Source organism: Archocentrus centrarchus, chromosome 14, assembly GCF_007364275.1.
Source record: "Archocentrus centrarchus isolate MPI-CPG fArcCen1 chromosome 14, fArcCen1, whole genome shotgun sequence".
Classification (NCBI taxonomy): domain Eukaryota; kingdom Metazoa; phylum Chordata; class Actinopteri; order Cichliformes; family Cichlidae; genus Archocentrus; species Archocentrus centrarchus.
Window position 1 is genome coordinate 9,475,648 of NC_044359.1, and position 18,246 is coordinate 9,493,893.

General features: G+C 43.2%; 1 protein-coding gene across 1 annotated transcript in view; it reads left to right on the forward strand.

Annotated features, from left to right (window-relative positions):
• The first annotated feature begins 4,791 nt into the window (after window positions 1-4,791).
• The window catches only part of tmem132e (transmembrane protein 132E), a 135,202-nt gene continuing 121,747 nt past the window's right edge, over window positions 4,792-18,246 (forward strand). The window contains exons 1-2 of the mRNA XM_030747176.1: window positions 4,792-4,884; window positions 5,572-6,529. Of these exons, the coding sequence (XP_030603036.1) occupies window positions 4,806-4,884; window positions 5,572-6,529 (1,037 nt within the window). The 5' untranslated portion in view covers window positions 4,792-4,805. The remainder of the gene's footprint in view (window positions 4,885-5,571; window positions 6,530-18,246) is intronic.

Sequence of the window (18,246 nt, forward strand, 5' to 3'; positions counted from 1 at the left end):
ATCGCTTTCATGCGTTAGCTTCTGGGGAAAAAAATAAACCATTTGGGGATTTTTCAAAGTTAATCTTAAACACAAAAAGCGTTTTCCTTGATGAAACCGTCCAATGGGATGAAGCAGCAGCATTGTCACTAGAATCACTGCCTATTTTTCCCTCAAGCATTTGTCTTTGCAAATTGTTAGTGATATGACAGTAGAAATGAAATAGTACCGCCTCGCCCTGAAATGGTCCGGTGTGTTTTTATTAATTGACGTGAGACAAAATATTCTGAGAAATAAAAAAACAAATACCCTTTACTAGAAAACCACTCATTCCCTAGCTACTCACACACACACATTGTGCAGATGTTTCACATAATGGGAGAACAACAGGAAGTGAATTCAATTCATTTTGGCCTGGGGTCTGATAGGACATCAAGTGAAAGAAGAAGGTGATAGGGTTTCACATTGGAGGCCCATCTGTGTCTGTGCTCCCCTTCAGACCCACCTGCTCTGTGATGTTGTTAGGCTGAAATGAGACAAGCACACCCTGATGCATCATAGGCTGTAATCACCTTCTCAAATGAAACCATAAGGGCTCAGGTTTGAGAGCAAGGGGCAAGGATTTGTTTTACTTAATGGCATTTGGTGCTTGTATTGTCATTGTATAGTTTCATTGCATTTAAAGGGGATTAGAACGCTCCTGGGCAGTATTCAGGTGACCTTCGGGTCCAGCATGAATGTATCAATGTCAGTGAGGTTTCACAGTCCTTAGGAGTGCGCCAGAAGCTACAAACCTCTGTTTAAACTGCAAAAATGTACCATTTTCAGAGAAATATTAGATCAGTTTAAATTTGATGGCAGCAACAAATCTCAAAAAAGTTGGGATGGGGGCAACAGCAAGCTGGAAAAGTATGGTACTAAAAAGAAACAGCTGGAGCAACATTCCACAGCTAATTAGGTTGATTGGCAACAGGTCAGTGACGTGATTGCGTATAAAAAGGGCATCTTAGAGTTTCTCAGAAGCAAACATGGGCAATCTGCAATAAACTGTGTCTATAAATTGCAATTTCAGAATTATGTTCCCCAACTTAAAATTTTGAAAACTTTTAATGTCTCATCATCTACAGTACATAATATCATCAAAGGATTCAGAGAATCTGGAGAAATCTCTGTGTGCAGGGGACAAGCCCCCAAATCAATATTGGATGCCTGTGTTCTTCGCGCCCTCGGGCAACAGCGCATTAAAAGCAGGCACGATCCTGTCATGGAAATCACTGCGTGGGCTCAGGAACTCTTCCAGAGAAACATCTGTAAACACAGTTTGCCGTGCCATCCACAAATGCAGGTCAAAGCTCTATCATGCAAAGAAGCCATATGTGAACATAATCCAGAAATGCAGCTGTCAAAATTCTGAATTCTTTTTGGAAAACATGGACTTCACATCATCCTCTGGACAACAGAGGAGAAAGACTGTTCGACTTGTTATCAGTGCTCAGTTGAAAAGCCCGCATCTCTGATGGTGTGGGGGGTGCATTAGCACCTATGGGACTGGCAACTTGCACATCTGGAAAAACTCCATCAATGCTGAAAGATATATACAGGTTTTAGAGCCACAAATGCTCCCATACAGACCAGAGTAGGCCTTGCGTATTTCAACAAAACACACGCTAAACCACATACTGCATCTATTACAGCATGGCGTTATAGTAGAGGAGTCTGGGTGTTGAAGTCCACAACTGAAAACATTTGGTGCATCATGAAAGAAGAAAAATGGGGAAAAAAAGTCGCAGGGATGTTGAGCTGCTAGAATCCTATATCAGACAAGAACAGGACAACATTCCTCTCCCAGAATTCCAGAAACTGGACTCAGTTCCCAGACATTATGGAGTGTTGTTAAAAGAAGAGGGGATGCTGCATGGGGGTAAAAATGTCCCCGTTTGAGCTGTAATTCAGAACGAGCTGATATTTCTCTTAAAGCAATGCATTTTCTCATTTTGAACATTTTATATGTTTTGGGCATATGTTCTGCTGTGAGTAAAATATGGGTTTAAGAGATTTGCAAATAATTACATTTGGTTTTTATTGAAATTTCACACAGTGTGCCAACTATTTTTGGAACTGGGGTTGTAAGTTATGGATTTCACAAGTAAATGAGAGTGTGAGACATTTGAGTTTAAAGCCTTAAACATTTACTGTAGAAGGAAATGGAAAATTGCCACGTTTTCTATTTCTTCCCACACTGGAGCGTACACTGTCAATAAGCATGAATATTTTGTTTCTCTTTGCTAATAGTAAATGTAATCCTATATAAAGATGGGACAATAAGCAACCAGCAGAATATGTTTTTGTTGCTGTCATTGTTATGGTAGCAAATGACAAGCACAGCATATTTTTTTAACCTACAGGGGCTGACTGCCTAATGCCGTTTGAACGGTAGGAGGTGGGAAATCAGTGCTTTCCCAGCAGATGAAGTGAAAATGGGACTTTCCCATCAGCGGTGATGGTGGTCCAAAGAAAGTAGTTATTAAGATTTTCAAAGACGATGGGTTGGGAAAATCCCCTAAAATTTGATAAAACCATCAATTTTTGCTCCTTTTGAAATGGCTGAAAATGTTACGGAAAGTGACACAGAAAGACTTGTTTCTATAACAACCAAAGCACAAGATATAATATCTCTGCTCTTTTTGACTTGAACCAACAGGTTGATCTGTGAGGATGCAGACACTCAGATACCCTGTTGTTATTGGCTTACTCTCCCTCACAGTATCAGCAAGCTGTTGGAGTCACAGTTTTGCCTTAAGTTTCCTAATGTGGCCCCGTAGCCTCTCGCTGTTTAAGTGAACAGATGCAAGAGGGAGAAGCAGTCGGCAGCACCGAGCGGCCTTAAAAGCTAAAAAACTATTAAAATGAGTAGCAAGCTGGAAACCACTTTGTTTTGGGCTGTTTAGCCAGCAGCGGGTGCTTGTAGAGCACACAGAGACACATTCCTTTAAGTGCCTTGCTCAAGGCCACTTCAACAGTATGGTAGTTTAAGAGCCAGTGGAGAACGTTGTGCATTAACAGTCCCAGCAGGTCTGGGGATTCAAGGATTCTTGGAGCTCTAGGCTCATGCTGCCTCGAGACATAGTGGGAGAGCTGGAGCAAACTGGTGGGTAATGCTGTTCCAATATCTACTTACTTTTTAAATACAGCAATAAAATCATATAGAGCTTTAAATGGTGGAGGGGCAAAAGCACCTTCGATATTAAAGTTGGCAGGCAGACTAAGGTGTGGATCGCTATACGTGAGGCACATATTCTATTCCTTTCCTGAGGTTAGGATTAGTAGTAGAATTTTAGTTTATCAGGTGACCTGTAAAATATACAAACATGTTGGGAGATTTCTGTGGTGGCTCTGTGTCTTGGAGCCCTGACAATGAGCAGATGGGACTGTAGTAGAGAAGCCCTCAAGAAAGTCTGCGGATTGCCGTGCACATTTGTCTCTTTAAATGTTGATCAAGAGGAGAACGGCTCAAAAAGTCAGACGCACTCCTGTGAGGTAGAAACTAGACAGTCCCGAAGTAGCTTCTCTCATCATTATACTTCCTCCAGCCCTCTCTATGGCTACAACTGCTCATTTGTAAGTATGGGATGTTTCTCCGGCTGTGGCTTCATCTTTTGTTGCCCCCGCTGTTTGCCATTCAGTTTATGGAGCCCACACACACACACACACACATACACAGACACAAAAGCACACACACCCGTGGATCCTCCTCTCTTTTATTATGGGAATTCCAGGCACATGTGAGTGAAGCAACGAGGCAGCCCAAATACCCCCTCCCCCTCATGCCGGTACCCCTTCATTTTCATGGATTTCTCATGGGGCTAAAGCACACGAAAAGGGGGGAGGAAGAGGTGGGGGAGAGGGAGGAGGAGAAGGGAAGCAGAGCTAGGCTAATTCATCAATAACCTTTACCTAATCCCTCCCTTTCCCGTTCTCCCTCTTACTCTCTTACTCTCTCCCTGCCTAGAGGCATTCAAGCAATACATCCATCCCCCCCTCCACCCCCCACCCCACCCCCCTCTCTCTCTTTCTCACACACACACACACACACACACACACACACACACACACACACACACACACACACACAAGAGTCTGCCTGAACAAGTCCAGGGAGAGAGAGAGCATGAATTGAGCTGGAGAGTGTTTTTTTTTTCTATCTTCTCAGTGTGTGTGTGTGTGTGTGTGTGTGTGTGTGTGTGTGTGTGTGTGTGTGGTGTAAGTCAAGTCCTCTGAGGGGCCGTGTGTCTTAGCTATGACCCGGAGCTAAAATGGTGATTATAGACTAGAGACTAGGTGTGGCAAGATGGGGCGGCGTCAAAGGCTTTGTCTATAGTTCCGTACAGCCCACCAACCGGGAGCAGGCTCTGCCTATCTATCAGTCTGTCCCGGAGCCATGCACAGTCTGAGGTTGAAAGAGCTAAGAGCTGCTGTGTGGGGCTGAACCACTCTTAAACCAAGACTTAAGCCACGGGGAATTAGACAAGCACAAGTTCAAGAAGCTCAGTGGAACCTTTGTAGCCAGAACATGACCAAGTGAAGAACTGCCGGAGCAGATTGTTGTTTTCATTTTTTTTTATTTTTCTTGAATTTAGGTTTCTTTTGCAGCACACATGAGAAATACTTTCTAAGGAGATACCAAAAAAGAAGAGAAACTTCTGTGGAATACTTACGAGTAACACAGCTGTCTGAAGAGGGTTTTCTTTTTGTGGAATTCAAAAATATCCTCTTGATTCTGTCTTTTTCCACATTTAAAGGATGAAATCTCAATGACGATTTGGAATATGGGACTTTTAATCTCTGAATTGGACCATGGTAACAGGCAGCTATGTTTTTGTGCTCAGCTCTGGGTAATTTTGATAAGTATGTCCCATTTATTCTGTTTCATTTTTGTGATTTTGACCTACATTAATTTAACTGTAGTATCTTAGGTGTGTTTTTCTCAGCACCTAGTGTTTCGAGGTAACAAGGTGTCTGCTGTGGTGTTATTCTGTGATTTTGAGGTTACTTCTATCTCTGTCATATTTCATACTAGACAGTTTCCAAGAATATGAAGAGTTTTGAGTTTGCGTTGTTCACAGGTGTTGCTTCAAATTAATTAATTCAGAGTGTTATGGCTGAGACAAAGATCACACAGGGTGCAGCTTCTTAATGCAAACATGTTTCAGTGTATAACCTTTGCTCCGGATGCTTGACAGGGACCAGTTATCATCTGATTAGTGTGTTTTGACCTCCTCCCCTTTTGCCCTCTACAGTTGACTCAGTAGAACACATTCCCAATTATACCATATATTCACCGACCCGTCCACTCAGCACACGTTTTTTTTATTTTTAAAAAAAAAAGCTATTTTATTTTTAATTTGTGAGTTTTACCTGTTTGACTTGAATTTGCCTTCTGAGTATCCTGCTCTTTGCTTGTTTGTGAAAGCACTTTGTAGACTGTGATTTTGAAGGTGTTATATAAGTAAAGTGTATTATTACTTTTATTATTATAAAAATAAAAATGGAAGCTGTGTTTAAAATTTTAATCTTCCCTTTCTCCTTTCACAGCTCTTGCAGGTAAAATCTCTCCAACCAGCTCCGATGCTCTCAGCTCCTCAGCAATGACTGCCAGTCCTTCCCCACCCAGTGTGTATCTTCCTGCCAACTTCAAAATGTCCAATGCACAACTGGCCTTCTTTTTGAGGGAGGCTCAGATCACAGGACAAACATTTGGCGGCAGCACCAAGAGCAGCAGCGGCCCCAGCACTGGAAATCCATTGCAGCGCTCTGAGAGTTTTGTGGTTTTCCAGACAAAAGACCTTCCCGCCATCAACATAAGCTTCGGGCCTTTCGCCCAGGACCAGGCCCTGTCCAAGGAGTTGCTTCAGCCAGCTAGCCCTCTGGATATTCCTGGCCAGCTGACAGTCAACTGGAAGGTGCGGGCCTTCATTGTCCAACCACGGGTCTTCTCCAACAACCCCACTGTCCAGGTGTTTTTCTATATTGCTGGTCGTGACTGGGATGACTTCAAGGCTCAGGACAAGCTACCATGCGTCCGTCTGCATGCCTTCCGGGATGTCCGTGAAATTAAAACGTCCTGCCGCATGAAAGGCAACCTGGCGCAGTGCTTGGCCCAACTGGAGCTTCCCCCGTCATGGTTTAACACCAATGTAGCACCGCTAGGCCGAAGGAAAGGCTCAAGTGACGGGCTCTTGGATGGGTTAAGTGAAACCCTCCAGGCTGAGCTATACTACACACTACATGAGCCTAACCTGGAAGGGGAGTGCAGTAAGGGCTCAGGTCATGGTGGTGGTGTTTCCAGGGGAGAACCTCTGTCACAGCACCCCCTGCTGCGCATCGGAAGCATCAGCCTGTACCAGGCCAGTGAGGAGCAGCTGCTGGTGGACAAGCAGCTAGACAAAAACATGTTCCTCAGACTGCCTGAGAAGCCCCTGAAGCCTGGAGAGATCCTCAAAATCTTCCTGTACTTGATGCCCAACTCTACTATTGAACAGTTCACCCTCAAGTAAGTGTCCTTTAAAATGCAAACAGATGCTCTGATTGCTTTCACATTCATTGTTTCCATCCTAAATGTCACATTTACTGGGTTTATATTGACACATCTAAATTCACAGCAGAAGCCCATTCAGTCTCCATGCAGTCACGCTTAAAGGAATTATTGATGAATAGATTATTTGCTTGCTTCCTGGTATATCTCAGCCAACAATTTCCTCCCTGTCATAAATAGCCGTATTATATCTTCCTTTATAATAATACTCACACGAAATATTCTGCAATTTGTCCAAGGTTTAGGCTCAGGGCAGTAAGACACAGCCACACTATGAATGCTGCATCTTGTGGAAGTACCAGCAGATAGCCTTAAAGGAAATTTAGGATTTATATGTCCAAATAGCCCTCAATTAATGGAACAATTACCACAGCAATTTATGTATTCATTAGTCTTAATAACCAGCTTATTTCAAAGCAGCATTATTAGATCAAGGCTTTTTACATAGCCTCAAAATCAACTGCAGGATTTAATGATGGCATAAGATCACGGTGCACGTGGAAGTGCGATCAAAGTTATCTCATCCCAATCCATACGATGTTCTGTTTTTAGGCTTTAAGCACATGGGTTACATGACCGTTTATGCTAATTTCAAGTCTGAAGAGACAAATGAGCATGTAATCACATATTTCACCCTTCTCATTAATTTCTTCTTCACCACGCAAAATTATGTGCCAGCGCTAATTAAAGTCAGGTGAGATAAAGAGAAGAAGAGAGGGTTAAGCAGCACTGTAAGGTTCACTGTTTGAAATGGTGGCCTCCAGCCAAAGAGTGCTTCTTTTTTTTTTTTTTCTTCATCTCGTATGAATAATCTGCAGTGAGCTGCTGTTCAAAGCAGTTTGTGTTTAAAGGCCAGGTAATAGTTGTGCTTGTGGAACTCATACAAATATGGCTCCTACAGAACACTGTGGCATTCCCAGATACTGCACTCATTCTACACATCCGGCTGACTGCTGGTAATAAAACACTGAGTAATATGTATATGAGTGTTTAACCACATTTCTGCGTCAGTGTATATGTTAATGCAAATAATAGTATAATAGTATAACAGAAATATTTTAAGGTGTTTTTGTCCATTTGGATTTGTAGATGTGTGATTTTTCTGCTATGCGTTAACGATTCATTACGAGTGACCCCATTCACATTTTTCGAGTGTCTTATGTTGTCATTCAATAAATTGCTATTGCAAAATATATCATTTATAGACACTTTTACAGTCACTCATTATGCTCAAATTATGTCTGGGCCCGTTAGCAGTTTATTACAATGCACACAAAGTGTGTTGGACAAGATAAATGTGGGTTTTGTAGATGTTTAAAATAAGATGTTGGTAATAAAGATGTGTGACAGGGCTAAAAAGTTTATAATGCAAGTGTCCCTTACAGCTGTCCTGCAGAGTTACACCATCTTTCCAGGTTTTCTTGACTGTAATGTAGCTAATATTAGCTTATAGCTAATATTAAACTGTGGTTTATTAATTGTGCTTTCTCCCACAGTAAAATGTCTTACAGGTATGACTCAGACAGATCAAACACATAATCTTCTTAATGGTGTCAGCTGATCACATTTCTGTGGTGAAAACTCTCTGATGAAGCAGTACTGTTACACTGAATGCAGTAATCCTTTTAAAGGAACATTTGAAATGACACTTTAAGTATTTGTTTTCATTATTTTCGACAATTGATAACAATCTCAGCAATTTGCTGATGCAGATGAGAACACAAATTCCATGACCTAATCAGACACCTGTGTAACACGTTAGGTTAAAAAATGAATTAAATGATCTACTTACAGTTATCATTTTTGGGAGACTTATAAAGAGCAATTATAAAATTAAAGCCGCAAGCGGCGATGAGCGGGCCCTCGCACCCGGCGCGCGTCGACCCCTGGCGCGCTCCAGCCAAGCCGCGCGTCGACCCGTGGCACGCTCCAGCCGAACCGCGCTCGGAGGTTCTCGCAGACGAGAGAGTAGCTGGCTCACCCGGCTGCTGACGGCTCAGCAGGCTAGCCGTACTTCGCGTCGATCGTCTCCCGCTTCCACTAGGTGGCGTCGGTGAGTGCCCACTAATTAATATGTCACAATGCTCTATGTAATGCCTGCAGCCATCAATGAAACTGTAATGACCATAGGATGATGAGTATCAGTGTCCTACTGATTTCCTGTTGCCACTAGGTGGCGTTATGAGTGTGAAACAAAGCTGATAGAGGGGTGTGTCCGGTCTCCCTTACCCTCCCATTAAGCCTGTGAAGTTTGAGGCACATCGGACAATGTATGTCAGAGATGTAACAATTTGGTGCACTGTGGTATATGAGTAAAATCCCACATTTAGAGGGTTGCTACGGCAACACCGTTCAATATTCTACAAAACCATGAATATCTTTTGATGGGCTACTTGTGTAGATGATCTGGAGCCATTTTGGTGTGACTGGATGAAAAGCTGTAGTAGAAGATGATTCAAATAGCAGGCCTGAAAAATGTGAAAAATGCTGCAAAAATGACACCTTAATTAGAACATGTCAGGCTTCCTGTTGGATTTCGGCTATCGGTCCAAGAGACTTTTTTGTACGTCTTAGGATGTTACTTCAGCATGCACGATTTCAGGTACACAGACCAAGCACTGCCCTGGGGCTGATGTTTAGAACCTATCTGGGCCTGAAATGGAAAAAAAGTCCAAATTCAGAGGGTTGCTACGGCAACACCGTTCAATATTCTACAAAACCATGAATATCTTTTGATGGGCTACTTGTGTGGATGATCTGGAGCCATTTTGGTCTCACTGGGTCAAATGCCCTAGGAGGAGTTGAGGCAAAAAGGCCTGAAAAAGGCGAAAAATGCTGCAAAAATGACACGTTAAAGTGAACGTGGCTGACTTCCTGTTGGGTTTCGGCTATCGGTCCAAGAGAGTTTTTTGTAGATGTTAGCATCTTACATCAGCAGGCACATTTTCAGGTACATAGAGAAAGCACAGCCCAGGGGCTGATGTTTAGAATCTCTGTGAATTTGAAATTGAAAAAAGTCCAAATTCAGAGGGTTGCCATGGCAACACCGTTCAATATTCTACAAAACCCTGAATAACTTTTGATGGGCTACTTGTGTAGATGATCTGGAGCCAATTTGGTGTCAGTGGGTGAAATGCCCTAGGACAAGTTCGTTCAAATAGCAGGCGTGGAAATCGCAAAAATTGACACCTTCAATTGAAGATGGCCGACTTCCTGTAGGGTTTAGGGTATGGGTCCAAGAGACTTTTTTGTACGTCTTAGTATGTTACATGAGCATGTACATTTTCATACATGTAGAGAAAACGTAGCTCCGGGGCTACTCAAAAAACTTGCTATTTTAAGATATTCCGAGCTGCCACTAGGCGGCGCTCTAACGTTTATGGACTTTATGCATATGAGTGTGTTCAGGGCAGCATGCTTATCACACCACTGAAGTTTGAGCCAGATTGGGCAAGTTGGCTTTGAGTTACAGCCATTTTTGTGTTCATGGCGAATCATCGAACTTTGCCGTCCCATAAGGGTCACGCCCTTTTGCCAAAAACTCACAGTTTTGAAAACACAGTAAGTCCAACTTCTTAAGGCTTTCCAGGTGAAATTTGAGATGGTTCTGCTAAACCACCTTGGAGCTGGACCTCCAAGTGTAAAATATGACATTTCCTGTTCCCACTAGGTGGCGCTGCGACTGATATTAAATATTGTCATATGTATGTGTTCAGGGGGGCACCCTCATCCTACTGGAGAAGTTTGATGCACATTGGATCATGTAGGTATGAATGAGAGGCAATCAAATTTTCATGGCGAATGATCAAAGGTCAAAGGGGCATAAGGACCCCTCCCCCTTGGCAAAAACTCACCATTTTCGAGATTTAGATTCCCCTGGGGGTGTAGGTTAGACAAACCAAATATGAAGATGATAACGTCTAAAACCTCTGAGTTATTAGAGAAAGTGTGAGGGCTGCAAATCGCCAAATTTGCATAATTAATTCAAAATGGCGGACTTCCTGTTGGGTTTAGGGCATGGCTCCAAGAGGATTTTTTGTGCGCGTGGACATGATATACATGTGTATGAAGTTTCATTCATGTACGTGAAACACAGCGGTGGGGCTCCAGTTTAGGGGGCGCTAGCGAGCCATTTGGGCGCGCCCTTGCCCGAGCCCATTAAAATACTTAAATTTTCACCAGGTGTGATGCATGTGCAAAGTTTCATGAGTTTTTGAATATGATAAAGCCCCCAAAAAGCCAATTCATTTGCCTGAATAATAATAAAATAATAAAAATTAAAGCCGCAAGCGGCGATGAGCGGGCCCTCGCACCCGGCGCGCGTCGACCCCTGGCGCGCTCCAGCCAAGCCGCGCGTCGACCCGTGGCACGCTCCAGCCGAACCGCGCTCGGAGGTTCTCGCAGACGAGAGAGTAGCTGGCTCACCCGGCTGCTGACGGCTCAGCAGGCTAGCCGTACTTCGCGTCGATCGTCTCCCGCTTCCACTAGGTGGCGTCGGTGAGTGCCCACTAATTAATATGTCACAATGCTCTATGTAATGCCTGCAGCCATCAATGAAACTGTAATGACCATAGGATGATGAGTATCAGTGTCCTACTGATTTCCTGTTGCCACTAGGTGGCGTTATGAGTGTGAAACAAAGCTGATAGAGGGGTGTGTCCGGTCTCCCTTACCCTCCCATTAAGCCTGTGAAGTTTGAGGCAGATCGGACAATGTATGTCAGAGATGTAACAATTTGGTGCACTGTGGTATATGAGTAAAATCCCACATTTAGAGGGTTGCTACGGCAACACCGTTCAATATTCTACAAAACCATGAATATCTTTTGATGGGCTACTTGTGTAGATGATCTGGAGCCATTTTGGTGTGACTGGATGAAAAGCTGTAGTAGAAGATGATTCAAATAGCAGGCCTGAAAAATGTGAAAAATGCTGCAAAAATGACACCTTAATTAGAACATGTCAGGCTTCCTGTTGGATTTCGGCTATCGGTCCAAGAGACTTTTTTGTACGTGTTAGGATGTTACTTCAGCATGCACGATTTCAGGTACACAGACCAAGCACTGCCCTGGGGCTGATGTTTAGAACCTATCTGGGCCTGAAATGGAAAAAAAGTCCAAATTCAGAGGGTTGCTACGGCAACACCGTTCAATATTCTACAAAACCATGAATATCTTTTGATGGGCTACTTGTGTGGATGATCTGGAGCCATTTTGGTCTCACTGGGTCAAATGCCCTAGGAGGAGTTGAGGCAAAAAGGCCTGGAAAAGGCGAAAAATGCTGCAAAAATGACACTTTAAAGTGAACGTGGCTGACTTCCTGTTGTGTTTCGGCTATCGGTCCAAGAGACTTTTTTGTAGATGTTAGCATTTTACATCAGCAGGCACATTTTCAGGTACATAGAGAAAGCACAGCCCAGGGGCTGATGTTTAGAATCTCTGTGAATTTGAAATTGAAAAAAGTCCAAATTCAGAGGGTTGCCATGGCAACACCGTTCAATATTCTACAAAACCCTGAATAACTTTTGATGGGCTACTTGTGTAGATGATCTGGAGCCAATTTGGTGTCACTGGGTGAAATGCCCTAGGACAAGTTCGTTCAAATAGCAGGCGTGGAAATCGCAAAAATTGACACCTTCAATTGAAGATGGCCGACTTCCTGTAGGGTTTGGGGTATGGGTCCAAGAGACTTTTTTGTACGTCTTAGTATGTTACACGAGCATGTACATTTTCATACATGTAGAGAAAACGTAGCTCCGGGGCTACTCAAAAAACTTGCTATTTTAAGATATTCCGAGCTGCCACTAGGCGGCGCTCTAACGTTTATGGACTTTATGCATATGAGTGTGTTCAGGGCAGCGTGCTTATCACACCACTGAAGTTTGAGCCAGATTGGGCAAGTTGGCTTTGAGTTACAGCCATTTTTGTGTTCATGGCGAATCATCGAACTTTGCCGTCCCATAAGGGTCACGCCCTTTTGTCAAAAACTCACAGTTTTGAAAACACAGTAAGTCCAACTTCTTAAGGCTTTCCAGGTGAAATTTGAGATGGTTCTGCTAAACCACCTTGGAGCTGGACCTCCAAGTGTAAAATATGACATTTCCTGTTCCCACTAGGTGGCGCTGCGACTGATATTAAATATTGTCATATGTATGTGTTCAGGGGGGCACCCTCATCCTACTGGAGAAGTTTGATGCACATTGGATCATGTAGGTATGAATGAGAGGCAATCAAATTTTCATGGCGAATGATCAAAGGTCAAAGGGGCATAAGGACCCCTCCCCCTTGGCAAAAACTCACCATTTTCGAGATTTAGATTCCCCTGGGGGTGTAGGTTAGACAAACCAAATATGAAGATGATAACGTCTAAAACCTCTGAGTTATTAGAGAAAGTGTGAGGGCTGCAAATCGCCAAATTTGCATAATTAATTCAAAATGGCGGACTTCCTGTTGGGTTTAGGGCATGGCTCCAAGAGGATTTTTTGTGCGCGTGGACATGATATACATGTGTATGAAGTTTCATTCATGTACGTGAAACACAGCGGTGGGGCTCCAGTTTAGGGGGCGCTAGCGAGCCATTTGGGCGCGCCCTTGCCCGAGCCCATTAAAATACTTAAATTTTCACCAGGTGTGATGCATGTGCAAAGTTTCATGAGTTTTTGAATATGATAAAGCCCCCAAAAAGCCAATTCATTTGCCTGAATAATAAAAAAAAAAAAATAATAATAATAAACGAAGCAATTACAATAGGGCCTTCGCACAGTTCGTGCTCGGGCCCTAATTAAAGCCGCAAGCGGCGATGAGCGGGCCCTCGCACCCGGCGCGCGTCGACCCCTGGCGCGCTCCAGCCAAGCCGCGCGTCGACCCGTGGCACGCTCCAGCCGAACCGCGCTCGGAGGTTCTCGCAGACGAGAGAGTAGCTGGCTCACCCGGCTGCTGACGGCTCAGCAGGCTAGCCGTACTTCGCGTCGATCGTCTCCCGCTTCCACTAGGTGGCGTCGGTGAGTGCCCACTAATTAATATGTCACAATGCTCTATGTAATGCCTGCAGCCATCAATGAAACTGTAATGACCATAGGATGATGAGTATCAGTGTCCTACTGATTTCCTGTTGCCACTAGGTGGCGTTATGAGTGTGAAACAAAGCTGATAGAGGGGTGTGTCCGGTCTCCCTTACCCTCCCATTAAGCCTGTGAAGTTTGAGGCAGATCGGACAATGTATGTCAGAGATGTAACAATTTGGTGCACTGTGGTATATGAGTAAAATCCCACATTTAGAGGGTTGCTACGGCAACACCGTTCAATATTCTACAAAACCATGAATATCTTTTGATGGGCTACTTGTGTAGATGATCTGGAGCCATTTTGGTGTGACTGGATGAAAAGCTGTAGTAGAAGATGATTCAAATAGCAGGCCTGAAAAATGTGAAAAATGCTGCAAAAATGACACCTTAATTAGAACATGTCAGGCTTCCTGTTGGATTTCGGCTATCGGTCCAAGAGACTTTTTTGTACGTCTTAGGATGTTACTTGAGCATGCACGATTTCAGGTACACAGACCAAGCACTGCCCTGGGGCTGATGTTTAGAACCTATCTGGGCCTGAAATGGAAAAAAAGTCCAAATTCAGAGGGTTGCTACGGCAACACCGTTCAATATTCTACAAAACCATGAATATCTTTTGATGGGCTACTTGTGTGGATGATCTGGAGCCATTTTGGTCTCACTGAGTCAAATGCCCTAGGAGGAGTTGAGGCAAAAAGGCCTGGAAAAGGCGAAAAATGCTGCAAAAATGACACTTTAAAGTGAACGTGGCTGACTTCCTGTTGTGTTTCGGCTATCGGTCCAAGAGACTTTTTTGTAGATGTTAGCATTTTACATCAGCAGGCACATTTTCAGGTACATAGAGAAAGCACAGCCCAGGGGCTGATGTTTAGAATCTCTGTGAAGTTGAAATTGAAAAAAGTCCAAATTCAGAGGGTTGCCATGGCAACACCGTTCAATATTCTACAAAACCCTGAATAACTTTTGATGGGCTACTTGTGTAGATGATCTGGAGCCAATTTGGTGTCACTGGGTGAAATGCCCTAGGACAAGTTCGTTCAAATAGCAGGCGTGGAAATCGCAAAAATTGACACCTTCAATTGAAGATGGCCGACTTCCTGTAGGGTTTGGGGTATGGGTCCAAGAGACTTTTTTGTACGTCTTAGTATGCTACATGAGCATGTACATTTTCATACATGTAGATAAAACGTAGCTCCGGGGCTACTCAAAAAACTTGCTATTTTAAGATATTCCGAGCTGCCACTAGGCGGCGCTCTAACGTTTATGGACTTTATGCATATGAGTGTGTTCAGGGCAGCATGCTTATCACACCACTGAAGTTTGAGCCAGATTGGGCAAGTTGGCTTTGAGTTACAGCCATTTTTGTGTTCATGGCGAATCATCGAAATTTGCCGTCCCATAAGGGTCACGCCCTTTTGTCAAAAACTCACAGTTTTGAAAACACAGTAAGTCCAACTTCTTAAGGCTTTCCAGGTGAAATTTGAGATGGTTCTGCTAAACCACCTTGGAGCTGGACCTCCAAGTGTAAAATATGACATTTCCTGTTCCCACTAGGTGGCGCTGCGACTGATATTAAATATTGTCATATGTATGTGTTCAGGGGGGCACCCTCATCCTACTGGAGAAGTTTGATGCACATTGGATCATGTAGGTATGAATGAGAGGCAATCAAAATTTCATGGCGAATGATCAAAGTTCAAAGGGGCATAAGGACCCCTCCCCTTTGGCAAAAACTCACCATTTTCGAGATTTAGATTCCCCTGGGGGTGTAGGTTAGACAAAGCAAATATGAAGATGATAACGTCTAAAACCTCTGAGTTATTAGAAAAAGTGTGAGGGCTGCAAATCGCCAAATTTGCATAATTAATTCAAAATGGCGGACTTCCTGTTGGGTTTAGGGCATGGCTCCAAGAGGATTTTTTGTGCGCCTGGACATGATATACATGTGTATGAAGTTTCATTCATGTACGTGAAACACAGCGGTGGGGCTCCAGTTTAGGGGGCGCTAGCGAGCCATTTGGGCGCGCCCTTGCCCGAGCCCATTAAAATACTTAAATTTTCACCAGGTGTGACGCATGTGCAAAGTTTCATGAGTTTTTGAATATGATAAAGCCCCCAAAAAGCCAATTCATTTGCCTGAATAATAATAATAAAAAAAAAATAATAATAATAAACGAAGCAATTACAATAGGGCCTTCGCACAGTTCGTGCTCGGGCCCTAATAAAAATAAAAATAATAAACGAAGCAATTACAATAGGGCCTTCGCACAGTTCGTGCTCGGGCCCTAATTATTTCTCTACACAGATGATAATTATATTAGCAACTGTTTCCCTATGATGTACATACCAACATATTACTTTCTGCTCTATTTCAAGATTAATCAACAAAATGAAAGACTGTGAGGTGATTTGATTCCATTAGATGAGGGTTAAAAAGCAGCAGCAGGAGGTCCACCTTTTGACCTGGTGGCTTCTTTTGTGAATACTTTGCAGCGAACTGCTGCTCAAAGCAGTTTGTGTTTAAAGGCCAGGTAATAGCTGTGGTCGTGGAGCACATACAGATGCAGCTTCTACACTGTGGCAAAAGCAGTAGCAAAAATACAGCATTGTCCAGTTTCTCTCTACCAGCTCGTGTGATTTTTCGAAATCTACCAGAATGCATCTGATGAACCCAATGATAGTAGCATGTTTTCATAAAATTAAGTAGAGTAGCTAAATTCTCGAATTATGATTTAATTCCTTTCAGACTTGGTGCTCATTTCTATATTTCAAGGCACGTCCTTCTTGTAGCCATATAAGAATGAGCTGTTTGCTCATCAAAGTGCTACCTCCCCCGCCAGGAATTCTAAGCATTTGTCTTCACACCATCAGAGTAACATTTACTCTCTTTAAGACACCCCCCCCCCCCCCCCCCCCCCCCAAAAAAAATGTATGATGTTATGTCAGTCATAATGTGCTCGCTTCCATAGCGAGTCTGCATGAGAGCGCTAGCTTCTACTGCTTTCATCTGAAATCTGGATTACAAAATAGTTTCATTAAATCAGAGAACAGAATAACTGTGGGACACTTTGAGTCAAGACGCGGTGTAACAAAGTTACAGTAAGACTTTGTAATACGAGCAGAAGCTTTTGTCATTTCCCCTGCCTCTTAAAACATTTAGCAGACCATGTTAGCATCCGTATACATCTGCAATTCTTAGGCAGGCTGCCTCTCTGAGCCTTGCAGGGGTGGAAATGGGGAGTGATGAAACAGAAGAGTTAAGAAGGCGACGAGGCCCGGAGAAGAAAGCCCAGTTTGAGACTCCTGAGTGACTTGCCTCAATAGGGTGTGAATTCAGTAGTTGTGGAAGTGAACTGTCGAGTAGTCCCGGCGCATGGAGGAAAATTATTAAAGATGCAGTAAGGAGTGTCTTTAAAGATGAATCAGAAGGCCTCCTCTCACGACTCTCCCTCAGCCATTCCTTCGTTCCTTCCAATTACTGTCCTCTTCAGTTGTCCAGCCTTGAAGGTCGTGGACTTGTTATTGCAGATGATGGCATGCCGGGCGGAGAGACGGGGGAGAGCCCGGCCACTTGTGGAATCTTCCCTTGTTTTTCTGCGGTCGCAGCGGCGCTGTCAGAAACGTGCAGCGTGTGTCGGCGTGAGTGTTTGTCATGCAGTAGGATAGGGAGTAGTGGTGTGTCAAATTTAGTTACCATAGCAATGCTATAATAATATGCGTAGCTGTAATGTTGTCTAGCATGCATAGCCTGCCCTGGCGTGGGCTGACACTGCTTTTCTGGATTCAGGAAAGTGTCATTTATATCTATCTTTTCTGTTGACCCTTACATCGATAGTGGCATCACTCCTCAGTTATGCACAACAGTGTTTCACAGAGATTTGTTTTCAAGTGCATTGTTTTATAGGTTTTAAAAAAAGACAGGCTCCTTAGCATATGCAGTACTAAAGCTACTAAAGTTCTCAGCAGCAAAACTCATATGACTAGTAAAATACTGCAAAGCTCAAATGCCCTTCAGACAACACTACTTGAGAAAAATTGCTGTAAATATACAGGAAGTTGTACAGTGATTGTTGTACAGTAATTTGTTAAATGTTGACAACAAGTATTCACAGCAGACAACTGTACAAACGTGACTCGTGGCTTTGTAGATGTTTAAATCATTAATCTGAAGGGTTGTGATGTCATGTTGTGCTTAGACCTTGAGGGATTGATCACGTAAACACCAGGACTTTACTCTAATTTAACGATGATGCTTCTGTGGTTTACTTGAGGTTTTGCATATTTAATAATGGTGCAACTGACTACATATAATGCCAAAGGTGTCATTTGTAATAACTGACCCACAAAGATCTGTGGCTTACAGACATGACCCCTTTTAGCTCATCGTTTTGCATTTCTGGCTCTTTTCACACTTTGCACATGCCACAGAGAGTGGCTTTTAGCATAAAAGCTTTGTCTACACCAAACAGCAGGCAAATAAAGCTAGTGTATACAGTGGAGCGTTTAGTAGTTAGACAGTGTTTTTATTGGTGGTGAATCCGTCAAATTATGTTTAATTAAACCACCAAAGTTCCATCTTAAAAAAAAAAAAAAAAAAGACACAATAAGTAATT